The following is a 19331-nucleotide window of genomic DNA, read 5'->3' as shown; positions in this document are numbered from 1 at the left end:
CATCTCACTCACGGTCCATAGAGTGGGAATCAAGCTATATCCAGCTAAACACTGCTGTATTTTCTTATCAAGTGAGCCATTGCTTTCTAATGGATGCGCCTGTATGAAGACACCTCAACTGATTAAGAATTTACTATCTGTAGTATTGCGTACTTTTCAGAATTTGCTCTTCGTTCCTTTATCCCCAGAGCGAACATATCTGGCATTAGACTGGGATCCTGAAGTACGAAAGCGATGGTTTGATGACAGTGCAGCAGAGGTAATTATATCCCAAGACATACACAGTTGCAATGGTTTTTGCTTTGTGGAAAAAAAAGAAAATGAACAGGGTGAAATGTAGGAAATACTAAGAACATCTGTCCAATTCTTAAACTTAAGCATACAGTACGTAATGTAGAAAATATATTGTAAACACACAACTTTCAGGGTTATAACTATGAAATGCAGCACACAAGCCATGTGCTCAAAGTGTGGAGTAAATTAGAATATTTTTTTCTGAAAAATACCCATGCACATAGTCATGTTGCCATGATGCAGAATATTTTTAAGGGCATTCATTGATCAGGTCCTAAAATTATTGGCTTAATTCTATCTTTACTTATCAGTCTTAAAAAAAACATGGTAATACCATATTAGGAGAATAAGATATGGTGCATAACATTATACAAAAAATAATGTTTTACCTATTGCCCCATAAGGCAAACCCGGAGATAGTTAAATGTATTTTCAGCAATACATTCAAATTGGCATTCCTTTAAAAACATAGGAAGCAACTTTGTAGTGAACAAAGTAATTTTCTTCATATTTTACAAACTGATATTAGAAATCCTCCTTTTCTTTTAATATAGGAATTTGAGAAACATGAAAGCATGGAATATAGGCCTCAGAAAAAAATGTTTGTTAAATTAAAAGACTGTATTGAACTTTTTACAACGAAAGAAAAACTTGGTGCAGAGGACCTCTGGTGAGTGATTTTGCATAAAAACTCTCATCTAATTGCATTTGTTGAGTAAGTTGATGATATTGCTAACTGCTTACCTGACCGTTGCCTATCCACCTGAGGGAGAAATCTGTAAATGGAATAAAGAACAAGAAACAAGGTGTGCCATGCTCAACTTCAGGCATTACAATAGGCCACCGACACTTTAATTGACGGCAGCAAAGCAGCCCAGGTATTAGGAATCAGTAAGTGCATCAATTGGAACCACCGCAGCAGAAAGTCAGAGTGGAGCCTTGTACGTGAATGATTGTAATGCCAGGTCAACAAGCTGTTATTAGCACTTTTGATATACAAACATTTGTATTTCGTGTTCGTGAAGATTTGTGCTGTTTAAAATGTGATATAACTCCTTTTTCTGCTTATGTTTGTGACTCAACGTCTACTTCCAGCTATACCCCTGTTTTCTTTACCTAATCTCCACGTGAGCTTATTGCTGGTAGTTATGCTAAGCAGGCATCTGCCACAAATGATTTTTATAACAGGCTGTGTTGATTATTCAGAGATTTTGCCCACATATGCAGAATATGATAGACTCACTGATAGATGAACCTGCCACTCTGCCACTCATTGACTGAGTTCAACATAGGTTGTGCAGTAGAGGTGTGCTTTTCAATTTGTTTAAATGTACTTTATATTTACATATTTGTAGCTAGAAATAAAAGATATTTGTAAGTCACAATCATCGGAACAAGTTTAGATCCTAAGTACTTGTGGATTGTTATGTCAAAAGAGAGTTGTTTACACCATTAGGTGTAAACTTGTAAGTCAGTCAGGAGCAAGTTACCCATCCCTATTCTTTGATCACTGAATGCCTTTGAGAGTATCTGCTCCTGGTCATGCTGGCCACTACACACTCAAAACCACACGGTGGAGCCAAATTTGGAGAGGTCAACAGAAGCACAGCAGAAACTCCCACTTAGCTCTATACCTCATGATAACTTGCTCCCCCTGGGTTTTCTGCTGGATTGTTGTTTGACAGACAAGACCATGGAAATAATACATTTGTAAGTTTCTTGATATGTTTTTATTCAGGTACTGTCCAAACTGCAAGCAACATCAGCAAGCCACCAAAAAATTAGACCTGTGGTCATTACCTCCTGTGTTAGTGGTCCATTTGAAGCGATTTTCCTATTGTCGATACTGGCGAGATAAGCTGGACACTCTTGTTGATTTTCCTATTAGGTAAGTCAGAGACTGCAAATTATGGCTATAAAATCTGTAGGATACCTCTGACTTCCTAAGAAAATAATGATGATTATCTCTGGATTAAATGCACACCGTCTTAAGTGCAACCAAATCTCACATTGTCAAAGCTGTGTTTACAAGTCCTAGGCTGTTGTGTGGATATTAGTTTGACCAATTGGAAACCATGGTCCTAAGCTCTGGCAGAGTATGAATGTAAATCAGATGGGCACTTGGATGTTTGTAAGGAAGTGAGTGAAACCTGTTTTGTCAGCATCTCCACAGCTGGAGATTTGATCTATTCCAGTGATGGAAAACAGACACTTAATAGTGTTCATCAGAAGGGTGTGATGTCTTAGATTCATAAAAATTTGATGTGTGTGATGGTGAGAAGTCTTAACAATCCCAGGATGCCTTAATTCCTCCGGTCCAGAAGTCCTGGTTTTAAATCACTGTTCCTTCTGTGAACGTAGAACCCCTGCACCCACGATGTTGTGCTGACCTTTTAACCCCCAACATCAATCTAACCCATCCCTTCATTTTCCTTTCAGCCATGTGCCTATCCAAAAATCTCTTAAATATTCTTAACGTATTAGTCTCTACTACCACCTACAGCAGTGCGTTCCAGGCACCCAGCACCCTCTGTATTAAAAAGCCTACCTCTAACATCTCCCCTAAACTTTCTTCCACTCACCATAAACGGATGTCCTCTAGTATTGGCCTTTGTCACCTTGGGCATAAAGCGCTGGCTGTCCACTTTATCTAAGCCTTATAATTTATACACCTGTATTAAGTCATTTCTCACTCTTCACTCCAGAGAGAAAAGCCCTGGCTTGCTTAATCCTGGTAAATCTCCTCTGCACTTCCAAAGCTTCCACATCCTTCCTATAATGAGACAACTAGAACTGAATACAATACTCCCAAGTGTGGTCTAATCAGAGTTTTATACAGTGCCTTGTAAAAGTTCTTTTCCCCCCACCTTTTGTTCACTTAAATGAGTATTAAACCAGGGATTTTGATCCCATAAAACAGGAAAATTGTAAAGTATGAAAAACTAAAAATTCAACAACTGAAATGTCAGTAGTTCAAAAGTACTCACCCGGCTTCATTCAGTACTTAGTTGAACCACCTCTTGTAGCTATTGCAGCTAGTAGTCTTTTTGGATAAGTCTCTATTGGCTTTGCACAACGTGATGGAGCAAGATTTGCCCATTCCTCTTGGCAAAATTTGCTCAAGCTGTGCCAGGTTAGTTGGGGAGTGGCAATGGACAGCAACCTTAAGGTGTTTGATTGGGTCAAGGTCAAGACTCCGAATGGACCGCTCAAGGACATCAATTTTCTTTAATTGAAACCACTCCATGGTTGTTCTGTTAATGTGCTTTAAGTTGTTGTCCTGCTAAAGGACAAACTTCCTCCCCAGTTTAAGCTTTTTGCCAGAGACGAGCAGATTTTTATCCAGGATCTTTCTGTATTTAGTAGCATTCGTCTTCCCATCTATCTGGACTAGATTTCCAGTCCCAGCTGATGAAAAGCATTCTCAAAGCATGTTGCTACCTCCACCATACTTTACAGTAGGGATAGTGTTACCTGGCTGATGTGCAGTATTGCATTTATTTACTGTTGAGGCCAATAACTTACACTTTAGTCTCATCCACCAGACTACCTTCTTACACATCGTTATAGTATCTTCTAAGTGACCCTTTGCGGGTAAGGATACGCAATTTTTAACAAGAGCTTCTTCCTTCCTACTCTTCCATAAATGTCGTTTTTGTGCAAGGCCTTGGAGCTTAACTTCACCTCCAGTTGCAGCCACTGACTTCTGCAACTCACTCAGAGTGACTGTTGGCCTCACAATTGCCTCTCTTACAAGTGCCTTTCTTCTCTGGCGACTGAAGGGCGGCCTGACATAGGCAGTGTGGCTGTGGTTTCGTATTTTTTCCACTTTTTCGCAATGGACTGCACTGAGCTCCGAGGTATATTCAGTGCCTTTGAGATGGTTTTGGACTCTTCCCCAGATTTGTGCTTCTCTATTATTATTTCCCTATCTTGTCTTGGATGCTCTTTTCAGCAGAGAGATTTTGGGATCCAAGTTCATAGCTCCTTGAAAGTGGCTACACAGGTCGAGAGGATGGTTAAGAAGGCTTATGGAATGCTTGCTTTTATTGGCCGAGGCATTGAGTTCAAAAGTCAAGAGGATATGTTGCAACTTTATAAGACTCTGGTTAGACCACATCCGGAGTATTGCATACAGTTCTGGTTTCCCCACTCTCAGAAGGATGTTGAGGCTTTGGAGAGGGTGCAGTAGTTGTTTACCAGAATGCTGCCCAGTTTAGAAGTCATGTACTATCATGAGAGGCTAGACAAACTTGAGTTGTTTTCTCTGGAGTGCTGGAGGCTGAGGGGAGATCTGATGGAGGTTTATAAGATTATGAGAGGCACAGATAGAGTGGACAGAGAGTATCTGTTTCCCAGGGTTGAAATGTCTAATACCAGAGGGTGTGCATTGAAGGTGAGAGGGGGTAGGTTCGAGAGGGATGTGAGGGTTAAGTTTTTTACTCAAAGAGTGGTGGATGCCTAGAGTACACTGCCTGGTATGGTGGTAGAGGCAAATGCTTTAGAGGCCTTTAAGAAACATTTGGATCGGCACATGGATGTAAGGAAGATGAGAGATAGGGGCATGGTATGGGTAGGGGGGATTAGTGTTTGGGTGTTCTTGATTTGCTTTTTAGCTGGTTCGGCACAACATTGAAGGCCGAATGGCCTGTTTGTGTGTTGTACAGTTCTACGTTGTAGGTCTTCTTTTTGGTTTGGTCTGTTGAAAATCAACCATATTGTTGGACTTACAGAAAGTGGGGTATTTATTCAGGTGATCCTCTAATTTTCTGCATCAACAAATTAGGTGAGTTGGTAAGGTAAGATACAGTATTGCACCTGAGGAAAGTTAGTGCAGTAATTACAAGAGGGGATTAATACTTTCTCAGCATCATAATTTTAGTTTTTAATTTTCACGGGTTTTGGAATTTTTCTTTTGATTTGACATGATGCTCAATGTTTTGTAGATTAGCTGCAAAAATCCTACTTTGATATACAGTCTGCCCTCCGTATCCGCGAGTTCCGTATGCACAAATTCAACCAACCGCAAATCGGGAAAACCCAGAAGTTCTCTCTCCAGCACTCGTTGTTCGAGCATTATTCACTTCGCACTAGTGCCCTTCCCTTGGACAACATTGGTGGCATGGAGAGGGGAGACTTGCAGCATGGGCAACTGCCAGTCTTCCATACAACCTCACCCAGGCCTGCACTCTGGAAACCTTCCAAGGCGCAAATACATGGTCTCACGAGACTAACGGATGCCTATATTCCCTAAACAATATAGTATAAACTATTTACATAGCATTTACATTGTATTAGGTATTATGAGTCAACGGAACAGAAACACTGCGGGCGGCGGGTCCTGTGCTGCCCTGGGTCCTAAAGTCCTCTGATACTGAGACAGGTTAAATAAGGGACTTGAGCATCCGCGTTTTTTGGTATCCGCGGAGGGTCTCAGAACCAATCCCTCGCGGATAAGGAGGGGCAACTATATTTGAATTTAGAAAATGGGATAGTAAAATGTGAAAATAGTTGTTGGGCTGAATACTTTATCAAAGCACTGTAGAGCTTGCAGCATCACCTCATATAATATGGAATCTCTGTGAGCGTTAACTGAAGGAGGTAACCAGCGATTGAACAGGTCAGAGGGAGTCTTTGACTTTAGAATGGACTTTCAACAGAGCTTTTCTAATGTTAGATTTGTTAGGCTAGATGTAAATGAAGCATTTTACACTTGTATACAAGAAAGGTTGTAACTATGTTTCTCTCTGTTCATTAGTGATTTAGATATGTCCGAATTTCTTATCAATCCAAATGCTGGCCGCTGTGAATATAATTTGATTGCTGTGTCTAATCACTATGGTGGAATGGGTGGAGGGCATTGTAAGTATTCCCAATCAGTTTTCTTTTTCAGTGTCTACTAGAATGTGGAATCTATTGTGATGATGTAATTTTTAACTTTTAAACCAATTTCATTCACAAAGCTTGAAAATTAATTGTGCGGTTTCCCAGTGGCTGTCCATATCATTTCAACTTCTCATTCCCATCTCGACATGTCTGTCCATGGCCTCCTCTACTGCCATGATGAGGCCAAACTCAGTTGGAGGCAACACCTCCATATTCTGTCTTGTTAGTCTCCAACTTGATGGCATGAATATCAATTTCTCCAACTTATGGGAATTTCTTCCCCCTCCCCTTCTTACATTCCCCATCCTGGTATCCCTTTCACCCCTTCTCCTCACCTGTTCAACACCCTCCCACTGGTTACCCTCCTCCTTCCCTTTGCCTCATGGTCCACTATTCCCTCCTGTAAGATTCCTTCGTCTTCAACCCTTTACTTCTTCCACCTATCACCTCCCAGCTTCTTATTTCATCTTTCCTTCCCCCACCCGCCTATCTTCCCCCTCACCCAGTTTCACATATCACCTGCCAGCTTGTTCACCTCCCCACTCCACCCACTTCCTTATTCTGGCTTCTGCCCTCTTCCTTTCCAGTCTTAATGAAGGGTATCAGCTGTTTATTCTCCTCCATAGATGCTGCACGACCTACTGATTTCTTCCATTCCAGCATTTTCTGTGTGTTGCTCAAGATTGCCAACATCTGTAGAATTGCATGTGTTTATGCATGATTTCCTGTTGGATCTGGTTCTGTAATTAATGTATTTAATTCTGATTCATTTCTCCAACAGTAGCTCTACTGTTTAAAAGTTCCCTGCTTTATTATAAAAAATCTATTTGATGGTAATTTCTTAAAAAGTGAGGATTAAAATCACTCTAAAACAAAAAAGATCATGGGCATCAAGTGATAGATAATTTATCGTCCTGTGCAGGTGTTGTAGCATTGACTTGCTCCAACTAAATAAAACAAAAGATGCTGGAAACACAGTTAGGCAGTGTATGTGAAGGAGAAGTGTTTAATGTTTCAGTCTGAAGCCCTTTAAAAGTGACTTCTGAAACATTAACTATAGTTCTCTCTCCACACGATTTTCTGAGTGTTTACAGCATTTTCTGTTTTTATTTCAGATTTCCAGTAACCGCAGTGAGCTAGCTAATTGTGCTGCTTTCCCTGTGTTGAACCTCTTTCTTCCCTGTACCATCAAGTAAAAAGTGGGATCTTTTATCCATTAAACATTCAGATAATCAACTGCAGACTTGTTGAAAATTTGCAGGTGCAGAAAGCTCTCCTGGAGAGCTTGCCTGCACTTCCTGTCATCGTGCTAACGTTTTTTTATTTTGTAGACACGGCCTTTGCCAAGAACAAAGATGACAACAAGTGGTACTATTTTGATGATACCAGTGTTTCATCTGCAACAGAAGATCAAATAGTAGTAAGTATTTTCAATAGTATTGTCTCCTACAACACAATTAGTAACCTACTGTACCTTTTTTTTCTAAGCTGGAGTGCATATAGGTAAATTTTGGGATGCTTGCAGAAGTTTATTTATACAACCCAGAGTAGGCACTGCCCAGCAATCCTCCAGTTTAATCTTGGCTTGATCTCAGGACAATTTACAATGATCAATTAACCTACCAACCAGTACATCTGTGGACTGTGGGAGGAAACCGGAGCACCCGGAGGAAACCCACGCAGTCACAGGGTGAACATACAAACTCCCCACAGGCAGTGCCGGGAATTGAACCAGCTCGCTGCTACTATGAAGTGTTGTGCTAACCACTATGTTACCCTACCGCCTCCACTTTCTTTCCATCCTGCAGTGTATATATATTAAACTTCCTTTTCACAAAATCCTGAAATGAGTTCATGATTTGTTTTTGTCATTCTTCAGTAAATGAGTGTAAAGGGGAACAAATTGATTATTACTCTGACTCCCGTGTAGCATAAAAATGCAATAAAAATACAATCTTACGAAACACAGTCTACAATAAAGTGGCAGTGCATGGGAAGGCTGAAGGGTGCTGAGTGACTGATGTGGATATAGTGGTGATGGGGTGAGTTAACAGGTGGAGGTGTTGATCAGCCTGACTGTTTGGGGGAAGTAATTGTGCTGCCAAGTAAAGTTCCCTTGGCATTGTCCTTGTAAAAACCCAAGGCAGTGTCAAAGAAGCAATTTGGAAGTGTCATGCTCGGCTGAAGTGGATTTTGTTGCCAAATGAAACCACTGGCTTGGACAGTGCACACAGCACCCATTTTTGCATGGCAAGATAGCCAGGAACCCAGGACACCAGTATCAAAACAATGGATTCCACAATTTCACTCTGGTTCAACGTTTCATTGCAAATGTGTCTGCCAGACTTGGTGCTTGGTCAGAATTGGTTTTTCATCTTGTGGACTTACCATCGTGAAATTACTGTCTCTGGGCCTTTTGATGTCAAATTTAGCATATTGTAATGTGAACTGCATTTTGCTTCTCTTTTATGCCTATTCCTACTCCTCATCTCATTGTCTCATTGTGGGTTTGTGATTAGTTTGTCCATAAATTAGTTTGTCCTGTTACCGTACTGTATCTCCAAGTATAAATGTTCACAAATAAAAAAACGAAGGGAGTAAATGGAGGTAATGTTTGATGTACACCACAACTGGATTGAAACCAGGGCCATGAAAATTCATCTATAACATGAATGCTGGTGATACTTCGGTCCATTTAATTTTGCAAAAGTGTCAAATGGCATCAAAGACTCTGGTTAGTGATAAGCTGTGAGCAATATATTAATAAATTATCTTCTTTCAACAGTCCAAAGCAGCTTACGTGCTTTTCTACCAGAGACAAGACACAATCAGTGGCACGGGCTATTTTGCACATGACCACAGTGCCAAGAAGGAAGGTGCTGCTGCTTTAGGCCTCGTTCAGGACAGCGACGAGGACTGTAATGAGAACGACGTAGAGAATGAAAGCTGCATGCACACAAACTGACCTGTACCATTGCCATGTAAAAACTCTCCAATGCAGACTTCTGCACAAACTCTTAAAAAGATAGAAGCAAGCCACAAATTAGGAGTGAGATGTCAACTGGGGAAGAGGTGCTGCATCAGTCTGAGCAAGAAGCCATTTGGATTCTGTGTCAAAATAGACTTAAGGTGAATTACTTGAAGCTGACAATGTGTTAGAAATGCAAGTAGAAGCTAACTGCAATATAAGATCCATGAAATCTGTTTGTCTTACTGATGTATGCAGGTTCTTCACACTAAATATATGCAGAAATATTTAAGTGGTTCCTGTTTTCACTCTTCTATAGTTTTTGAAAATATACTGGCTAATGTTTTCCCAAAAATGCCATTTTTAAGTTAGTTTTGTGTCTGTGTGCTAAAGTGTGCAATGTATGTGCCCTGCTTCAGCAACAGAGAATGAGCACTTAAACTGAACAGACAACTGCTTCACTAATTCTGTGACAGTTTGCTGTCCTCCTTGGTTTAAACAATCAACGCAATGGGCCATAGAAGTTAAGGACTAGTGTCAGCTGCCATTTGAAAGTGTTGTGCTGTGACTTCCAACTTCCTGTAAAGTTGACCCAGAGAGGATTGCACCCACATTGTGAGCCTTGACAACACGTGCTGCTTGTGGATGTTTAGAAACTCTACTTTAACCCTTTGAGGACTGCAGTGGCATTTCTGCACCGAAACATGAATCACAACTGTGTTCGTTCAACAAATCAAAGGCGGTCCCACTAAATTTCTCGAATTCTCCTTTCCGAATAGTTGTGAGGTGCAGCGTTAGAAAACCATTTCTGCAGCTGTTCTGTGACGGAAAACTTCTTTTTGAAAACTGCAAAGAGCTTGCAGTACTCAGGGTTAAAAATAGAATATCGTAACATAAATTGATGTGCTGGAAAGTTTTCCTTTCTTCAGTGAACTGAACTTTGCACACACTCATTCTACTGTACAGCCAGGGGGCTATTCGAATTTCCTTCACATGACTAAGTTAGTGTATTAAAATTAGACAAATTTAATGATAGAATATAAATTATATCAAATTTGATAGAATGTGAGCAAGTGGGTTGATTTTATTTTAATTCCTGTTTGGAAATCACCATAGCCTTACTGCATATTAAATTATGTACTTGCATGTTGTATTTACCAATTTGTATGTGTGTGTGTGTGTGTGTGTGTGTATATATATATATATATATATATATATATATATACACACGTGTGTGTGTGTGTGTGTGTGTGTGTGTGTATATATATATATATATATATTACAAGGTACATTACATTTAATTTACGAGAGCTGTATTCAAGGGGCCAGGTTGCCAACAGCTAGAGTGGGATTTTCAATGTTTATTTTGGTGAATTGCTGCTTTCCATTCATTGTAGTTCAAAGGATGTCTTTCTCTTGGTTTATTACTGCCAGTGGCAGAACCTATAGAATGCTAAAGGATTGCTCCTCTCTACCTAAGTCAATTGCTATTGTGTCCAATTGCCATAAAATGAAATGATGGTCTTCACTTTTAAAAGAAAACAAACACTTTAAAACTGATTTGAATGTTGTATAAATAAGTTCACTCTGTGAGTGCACACTTGGTAAATTATTTTATTGAAATGTTACAGCTAAGAGATATAGAAACACTATAGGCCAGGATGAGTTACATATGTCAAGAATGGCTTTGCTGGGTAACTTGATGTTAGTACTGATATTCTTCTTGATGTTTTACAGTCAGTATCTTTGCCTTTTGATTTTTTCCCTTTGTTTTGGTAAAGTGGAAGATACAAACCTCCAGCATGTCTGAGGTAAATATTTTGGCTGCACTACTTTTCATTTCATTTTCCATCTGAAACCTGCATGTTTATTTATGTAGATCTACAATGAAGTTATTCTGCGCCTTAGTTATGACGCTCTGTACTGGTGGCTGTGTAAAGAGACTGCCCAACTCAGTTCTCACTGCTATTTCCAGGGATGGGGGAGAATAACTGCACTGGTGTGGCCAGGTATAGTGTGGTAATGTAAAATGTTTTTCAATGAAGGTTTACAAAGTTTCATACCTAGCGATAAACAATTTGCTTAATTCATGTGTCCTTTACAGGCAATTTATTGTTAAGATATATTTGTGGGAACTTTGAAATAAAGCTGCATAATACTTGCATATGCAACAATTGTAATCTTTACATATCAATAAAAATAGAAACAAAACATTTAGAACAAAGATGCTGGAAGATTAAGTTGTTTCATGAATAGTGTTGACATCTCAGAATCCTCTCTTTTAAATAGCTCTGTGAACCATAATAAGTTCAGTATCTGACTTGAGAGAAAGATTAGTAGGTTAGCTGCAACAGAAATTGTGTAGTTCTGCGGCCCAGTGATAAATCGTTGGACAAGAAATAGCTAACTTCCTCTTAAGTTTATTAGCAGCTAAATTTGCAAATTGAGTGACGACACAGTGCATCATTTGTTTTTTCTAATGAGCAAAATAACAATCAGCCTTGCTCTGGAACTAATGACTGGTTCACTGTGGACTTGAGAATAGGAAATGTGTTTCTTCATTGCCATTCGCAGCCATGTTACTGAACCATGTGTAGATTCAGCCCTGCTGCACCTAAGGGAAAGCGTTTGTCTTCAGTCACTACCTCCTCTGGTTGCTTTCTCCTGTTGGGGCAGCATGGCAAATTTGAAGGTGCAAAAGGAAAGTGGTCCAGACTATTGAAAGAATTCTGCCTGAGTGTTTGGAGTTGTGTTAGGATGTGTGGGTGCAGGGTAGTTGATTAGAAACTTGGAACATAATTATTATTCCACCATGAGCAATGTGTTAATCTATTTACTGCGAGAAGGTCCTTTCTGTTTCCTCTGCTACTTGAAGCATCAATAATTGTAGATGGGGGATCGTGATGCATTTCTGCTGGGGAAGCTACTGGTATGATCTGCTTTGCAAAATATGAAGATTCCTAGGTGTTCTTCCTTCTGAAGAGAAACCACCTTATCCCCACACATTGATTAGGACCGTATTTGCAGTGCCTATTATTTTTGACTTGCAAACTTACAGGTGTCACAGTTTTTCACATTTTAAATTATGGAATAAAGTCAGTTGCACAGCACAGATGCAGGTGGTCCAGCCCAATTGCCTGTGCAGCTTTTCCTAACAGCTGTCAGGCAATGCACTGCAAATCATCAACTTGCATGCTGCCTTTAAAGTGTGTCTGACCACATGCCTGCAACTTCTTGTAATAATTTGTATGCGTTCTGCTTTTACTGGCCTCTACATCATGCAACTTAAGTTTATCCCACTTAAAGCCTTCCTTCCAGATCAGATAGTGTGGGTCTGATACAAGTTAACAATGGCGTAAAGTTTGTACCTCAATGATTGCACTTAGAATTAAGTAGTATAGGATTTATGTCCAAATCAAAGCTGATTAAAATAATGGTCATGATTACTATTTGGCTTCTCAGCTCATTGAATCTTATGTGTGAGGGAGCCATTCAGCTATACGTACTGATTACAGCTCTCTAAATGAGCTACTTTATTAGTGCCAAGGTCCTGAACAGTGTTTTCTTGTGTATGTCATATTCTGAGTTTCATTGCGATAATTCCGATGATGCACTAAGCAATTGTATCTCATAGTGAGTTGGTTTTGTTGAGTGGTTTGTTTACTTGGCAGTTCAGCAAAGTGTGGAAACAAGTGCTGGACTTCTCTCAGCTAAGCAGGAAAGGGCAGAAACTGCAGGCAGCTTCTCTGAGGGGCGAAAACACAGTTAATGTCCCAGGCCTTGGGTTCATGTTAAGAGATGAACAGCAAACATAGAGGTGGAACGGTAAAGGAACATGACTGAATGTGGAAATCACAGCTAATTTTTAAATAAATGGTACAGAACAAAGGGAGTTGAACAAGCCTGTAAAGCGGTAGATATGAAGGAAGCGGGGCCAGGTATGATGGTTAAAGGCAGCCGGAGTTCAGATTGCAGGCCTCCTTGCTGGTTGTCCCAAAGGATTCTGCCCCCTGTGTCTCTGCTGTAGGATACTGCTTTTGCAGAAAGTGGATGCTGTGGTCAATTTCTAAAGTTAGTTGGGCCTGGTGTTAAGGCTGGAAGGTAGTAAAGGAGAAATGCTGGTCCTTAAGTTGCATTAAGCTTCTTTGTTGAAGCAGGAAAATCAGGGTCATAAGCATGGTCTTTTGTGAGTCAATTCCCCAACCCCCATTTCCAATTTGCTTCCCAATTGTAGAAGAACTTTACATTATAACAGTGCAATCACTCAGACTAAGTCTGATATTCTCCTAAGGGCTTGTCCATTGCTGGGTCCTCAGGTGGCTGTAAAGGCCGACCTGGGATCCACATTCTGGTGTAGTGTGGGCAAGAGTAAGTGGGGGGCTGTTCGGTCTCTCCTTCCACAGCTCCCACTTGTTCTCTGCGGCACACTGGAGGTCACTTTCATGTAGTGCAGTTCCCTCTTGAGCAGACTTCCTCCAGGTGTATAATTCCAGGGCACTTTGCAACTGTTTGAATGAAACATGGCTTTAGAAATGGCTCAGGCTTGTTGCAATCTGCTCAATGTCTAAATTCTAATTACAGATCTCTCTCATCATTTGGCTGTTAGAAACATCTCAGTATAAAGGAAGATGTTGATTTGCCTGATATCAGTGAAGAAATTGACCAGTTGCAGTTACAAATATCCCAAAACAAAATTGCCAGCCTGACAGCCTCTATTCACGTTTCTTTGGAATTTTGAAATGTTTTTCAGCTGATGTCGAATGTTCTGCAGTAAATGTGAATGACTTAATTTCAATATATACCTAACAAATGAACATTTACCAAGAAAGTCAAGAAAAAAATGTCTTCAGATTGTTCATAGTTTGAGATTTATGAGCATATATCATAAAGCAAAGTACTCAATGTAAATCAATTACATAAACAGCTGCTGTGTACCTGAGTTTACAATAAAGATGTGTTTGCATATATAAAGGCTTATTGTTTTGAGAATGGATCTATATTCCACCCAGTGGAATTTCCAGTTTAAACTCCTATATTTCTCCTGCTTTTTTAAAAAAAAGTCTTCCTTAAAATACAACAGTGCTTGAAGTTACTAATTCCCCCTTTTTTGGTTTGGTGATGGTTTTACTTAAGCCTTCTGAGATCCAGGAATAGTTTTGCTGTAGAGAGCATCTTCAGTTCAGCCTTTCCTGTCTGGTTTGGTGCGGCATCCTCCCACTACATACAAAAAATACAGCGATCTGTCAGGTCATTGGCTGCAGGGTAACATCACCGCAGGACTTGCATGTGTCCAGGACAAAGAAATGGGCAGGAAAGATCATTGCAGACACAACCCACCTTGCAAACTGCCTTTTCCAAAATCTCCCATCTGGAAAGTGCCGCAGGGCTATTAAAACAAATGCTTCATTCCAACTGGAATGTTTCTTCCCCCAGGCAGTTAATTTGATCAGCTATTCTAGTTAGTCCATCCCACCCCCTCTATTGATAATCCCCGTTGCTGCACTGTAAACACTTTAAAACCACTTTTTATAATGTTTACACTGTAAATACATACTGGTATTTATGTATTTGTGCACATTTTAATCCGTATTTATATTTCTAACATTTTTATTTTATGCTTTATGATTGTTGAAAGTTTTTACTGCATGACAAGCCACATACCACAGCAAATTCCAAATATATGTAAATGTTGATGACAATTAAGTGGATCCTCAAGTTGCAGAAGAGAGCAGTAACACTCACCGACATTGGAACAATCAAACGTGAAGAGCAAAGTCAGACTAACCGGTTATCCAGCATGTCTCACTGTTGTACTCTGTGTTACCTACCTGATGTTTCCAAAACAAAGTGAACTGATAAAGTTAAACTATTTCCACTGATGAAGCCTGGAGCAAGGGCCCTTCATGGTTAAAAACAAGACATTCAATAGAAAGAAATTTGGAACTCCCTGCAAATGGTAATTGATCATACATTACTGTGCAAAAACCCTAAGCGTGCATGTGTATATATAAATAGTTTTACGTGTTGCACTGTACTGCTGCCACAGAAAACACAAATTTCACAACGTGTGTGGTGGTAAACCTGATTCTGATATGGGTCTTGATTGTGGACTGAGAGTGGGAAGGGGAATCATGGTTGGGAAAGTGGGGAGGGAGAATTGCAATCAAATGACATTGCCTGGTGTCTCGGGGCTGGGTGCATTTGCAGCTATGCCACCCACCGCCATGGCACTCCTCTGCCACCGGTCCCACACCCCTCCTGTGGCACTCCAGCCTCACCAGTCCCAATATCCTTTGCTCCTGCCAGATTTACCAACTCACTGTTGCCAAATACAGTACAAGGCAAAGGTCAGGCACTCTGGCTATATTTATGTGCCGAAGGCATTTGCACAGTACTGCAAATCTTAAGCTAAGGTCTTTTTTGTTAAACATAGAAAACCTATAGCACAAATAAGGCCCTTCAGCCCACAATGCTGTGCCGAACCCGTACTTTAGAAATTACCTGGGGTGATCCATCACCCTCTATTCTTCTAAGCTCTATGTACCTATCCAGGAGTCTATTAAAAGACTCATCGTATCTGCCTCCACCACCATTGCCACTCCACACACACAAACACCACTCTCTGCATAAAAAAAAAATACCCCAGATATCACCTCTGTACCAACTACCAAGCGCCTTAAAACTGCCCTCTCGTGTTAGCCATTTCAGCCCTGGGAAAAGCCTCTGACTATCCACACGATCAATGCCTCTCATTATCTTATACACCTCTATCAGGTCACCTCTCATCCTCCGCCGCTCCAAGGAGAAAAGGCCAAGTTCACTCAACCTGTTCTCATAAGGCATGCTCCCCAATCCAGGCAACATCCTTGTAAATCTCTGCATCCTTTCTATAATTTCCACATTCTTCCTATACTGAGGTGACCAGGACTGAGCACAGTACTCCAAGTGGGGTCTGACTAGGGTCCTATATAATTGTAACATTACCTCTCGGCTCTTAAACTCGATCCCACGGTTAATGAAGGCCAATGCACCGTATGCCTCCTTAACCACAGAGTCAACCTGCGCAGCAGCTTTGAGTGTCCTGTGGACTCGGACCCCAAGATCCCTCTGCTCCTCCACACTGCCAAGAGTCTTACCATTAATACTATATTCTGCCATCATATTTGACTACCAAAATGAACCACCTCACACTTATCTGGGTTGAAATCCATCTGCTACTTCTCAGCCCAGTTTTGTATCCTATCGATGTTCCACTGTAACTTCTGACAGCCCTCTACACTATCCACAACACCCCCAACCTCTGTGTCATCAGCAAATTTACTAACTCATCCCTCCACATCCTCATCCAGGTCATTTATAAAAATCACGAAGAGAAGGGGTCCCAGAACAGATCCCTGAGGCACACCACTGGTCACCAACCTCCATGCAGAATATGACCCGTCCATAACCACTCTTTGCCTTCTGTGGGCAAGCCAGTTCTGGATCCACAAAGCAATGTCCCCTTGGATCCCATGCCTCCTTACTTTCTCAATAAGCTTTGCATGGGGATCTTAACAAATGCCTTGCTGAAATCCATATACACTACATCTACTGCTCTACCATCATCAGTGTGTTCAGTCACTTACTCAAAGCCATGCTTAAATCGGTTTATTATTGGCGCATATCTAAGTGCAGAAAAAAATAGATTTTTTCCAAGAATGTTTATTGTCATTTTTCAGTACACAATAAAGGAAAACAAAATGATTGTCGTTCTAGATCCGATGCAGCACAAAAAAATGCAATAAGCATAAAGAACATAATAAAACATTAAATATAAATATTAAAAATCCTTTAAGCACAGTGTACAAGTAACTGTTATATACAGTGGCATGCGAAGGTTTGGGCACCCTAGTCAAAATTTCTGTTACAGTGAATAGGTAAGTGAATAGAAGATGAACTGATCTCCAAAAGTCATAAAGTTAAAGATGAAACATTCTTTTCAACATTTTAAGCAAGATTAGTGTATTATTGTTGTTTTGTACAACTTTAGAGTGAAAAAAGGAAAGGAGCACCATGCAGAAGTTTGGGCATCCCAAGAGATTTGAGCTCTCAGATAACTTTTACCAAGGTCTCAGACCTTAATTAGCTTGTTAGGGCTATGGCTTGTTCACAATCATCATTAGGAAAGGCCAGGTGATGCAAATTTCAAAGCTTTATAAATACCCTGACTCCTCAAACCTTGTCCCAACAATCAGCAGCCATGGGCTCCTCTAAGCAGCTACCTAGCACTTTGAAAATTAAAATAAATGATGCCCACAAAGCAGGAGAAGGCTATAAGAAGATAGAAAAGCATTTTCAGGTAGTCGTTTCCTCAGTTTGTAATGTAATTAAGAAATGGCAGTTAACAGGAACGGCGGAGGTCAAGTTGAGGTCTGGAAGACCAAGATAACTTTCTGAGAGGACTGCTGGTAGGATTGCTAGAAAGGCAAATCAAAACCCCCATTTGGCTGCAAAAGACCTTCAGGAAGATTTAGCAGACTCTGGAGTGGTGGTGCACTGTTCTACTGTGCAGCGACACCTGCACAAATATGACTTTCATGGAAGAGTCATCAGAAGAAAACCTTTCCTGCATCCTCAGCGCCAGAAGTTTGCAAAGGAACATCTAAACAAGCCTGATGCATTTTGGAAATAAGTCCTGTGGACTGATGAAGTTAAAATAGAACTTTATGGCCGCAATGAGCAAAGGTATGTTTGGGGAAAAAAAGGGTGCAGAATTTCATGAAAAGAACGCCTCTCCAATTGTTAAGCACGGGGGTGAATCGATCATACTTTTGGCTTGTGTTGCAGCCAGTGGCCTGGGGAACATTTCACTGGAAGAGGGAAGAATGAATTCAATTAAATACCAGCAAATTCTGGAAGTAAACATCACACCCGTCTGCAAAAAAACTGAAGATGAAAAGAGGATGGCTTCTACAACAGGATAATGATCCTAAACACACCTCAGAATCCACAATGGTCTACCTCAAGAAGCACAAGCTGAAGGTTTTGCCATGGCCCTCACAGTCCCCCCACCTAAACATCATCGAAAATCTGTGGATAAACCTCAAAAGAGCAGTGCATGCAAGATGGCCCAAGAATCTCACAGAACTAGAAGCCTTTTGCAAGGAAGAATGGGTGAAAATCCCCCAAACAAGAAAATTGAAAGACTCTTAGCTGGCTACAGAAAGCATTTACAAGCTGTGATACTTGACAAAGGGGGTGTTACTAAGTACTGCCATGCAGGGTGCCCAAACTTTTGCTTCGGGCCCTTTTCCTTTTTTGTTACTTTGAAACTAAAAGATGGAAATTCAAAAGTAATCTTGCTTAAAATATTAAGGAAATATGGCATCTTTAACTTTATGCCTTTTGGAAATCAGTTCATCTTTTACTCGCTTAGCTATTCACAATAACAGAAATTTTGACCAGGGGTGCCCAAACTTTTGCATGCCACTGTATATACTGACTGTACATGAAGTGACACTAGGTCTTAATGGATGGGCTGGGTTAATGGATGTTGATCAGCCTGACGGCTTGGGAGAAGTAACTGGTTTTGAGTCTAGTTGTCGTAGTGTGGATCATACGTAGCCTCTTCACTGATGGAATGGTACAAACAGTCCGTAGGCTAAGTGGGTGGGATCCTTCATGATATTGCCATCCACACAGATCATTTTGTTACATCAATACATCCAGGTAGTACAATGAAAGGCAATAGTTCAATACAGCGTGAAGTGTTACAGAGAAAGTGCAGCGCAGGCAGGCAGGCAGACGGACAATAAGGTGCAAGGCTATGTAAGTTAGACTGAGCCTGGTGGTACATGAGGCAAAGGGTAATTAATACATCTCAATGATTGCATGGAATGGTTTCAGTCTGATTTGGTTTCTATCATCCACCCAGAGTGATGGGATCTAGGGCTAAAAGCCCAAGGCAAAGTATGGAGTTGGTGATGGAATGTGAGAAATTCTGCTCTAACTTTGTGAGGTTGGCTCTTTTTTGGGTTGATAGCCAAGTGGGATTTTTTTTTGTCCCGTGTAGAAGTACAGAGAGATATAGATGCAATGAAAAACTTGCAGCAGCATCACAGGAAATGCACACAACATAAATTATACCTGACAGTGAAGGAAAAAATGCACTCGTTCCATGTTTTGAACAAAATAAAAATACAAG

General features: G+C 40.6%; 1 protein-coding gene across 7 annotated transcripts in view; it reads left to right on the top strand.

Annotated features, from left to right (window-relative positions):
* LOC140202828 (ubiquitin carboxyl-terminal hydrolase 15-like) overlaps positions 1–14097 on the top strand; it is a 112999-nt gene extending 98902 nt beyond the window's left edge. For 4 of the 7 annotated variants that reach the window (XM_072268249.1, XM_072268247.1, XM_072268250.1 and 1 more), the window contains 6 exons: positions 189–259; positions 849–964; positions 2033–2182; positions 6053–6156; positions 7512–7600; positions 8966–10373. In XM_072268249.1, the coding sequence (XP_072124350.1) occupies positions 189–259; positions 849–964; positions 2033–2182; positions 6053–6156; positions 7512–7600; positions 8966–9145 (710 nt within the window). In that variant the 3' untranslated portion in view covers positions 9146–10373. Of the gene's footprint in view, positions 1–188; positions 260–848; positions 965–2032; positions 2183–6052; positions 6157–7511; positions 7601–8965; positions 10374–10885 lie in introns of those variants that run through there. The other 3 variants (XR_011887199.1, XR_011887198.1, XR_011887197.1) reach the window with 3 other exon arrangements.
* Positions 14098–19331: the final 5234 nt, after the last annotated feature.

Source organism: Mobula birostris, chromosome 9 (genome assembly GCF_030028105.1).
Source record: "Mobula birostris isolate sMobBir1 chromosome 9, sMobBir1.hap1, whole genome shotgun sequence".
In the NCBI taxonomy this organism is placed as follows: Eukaryota; Metazoa; Chordata; class Chondrichthyes; order Myliobatiformes; family Myliobatidae; genus Mobula; species Mobula birostris.
Note: the sequence above shows the minus strand (reverse complement) of the source record. Positions and strands in the feature narration are given on the sequence as shown.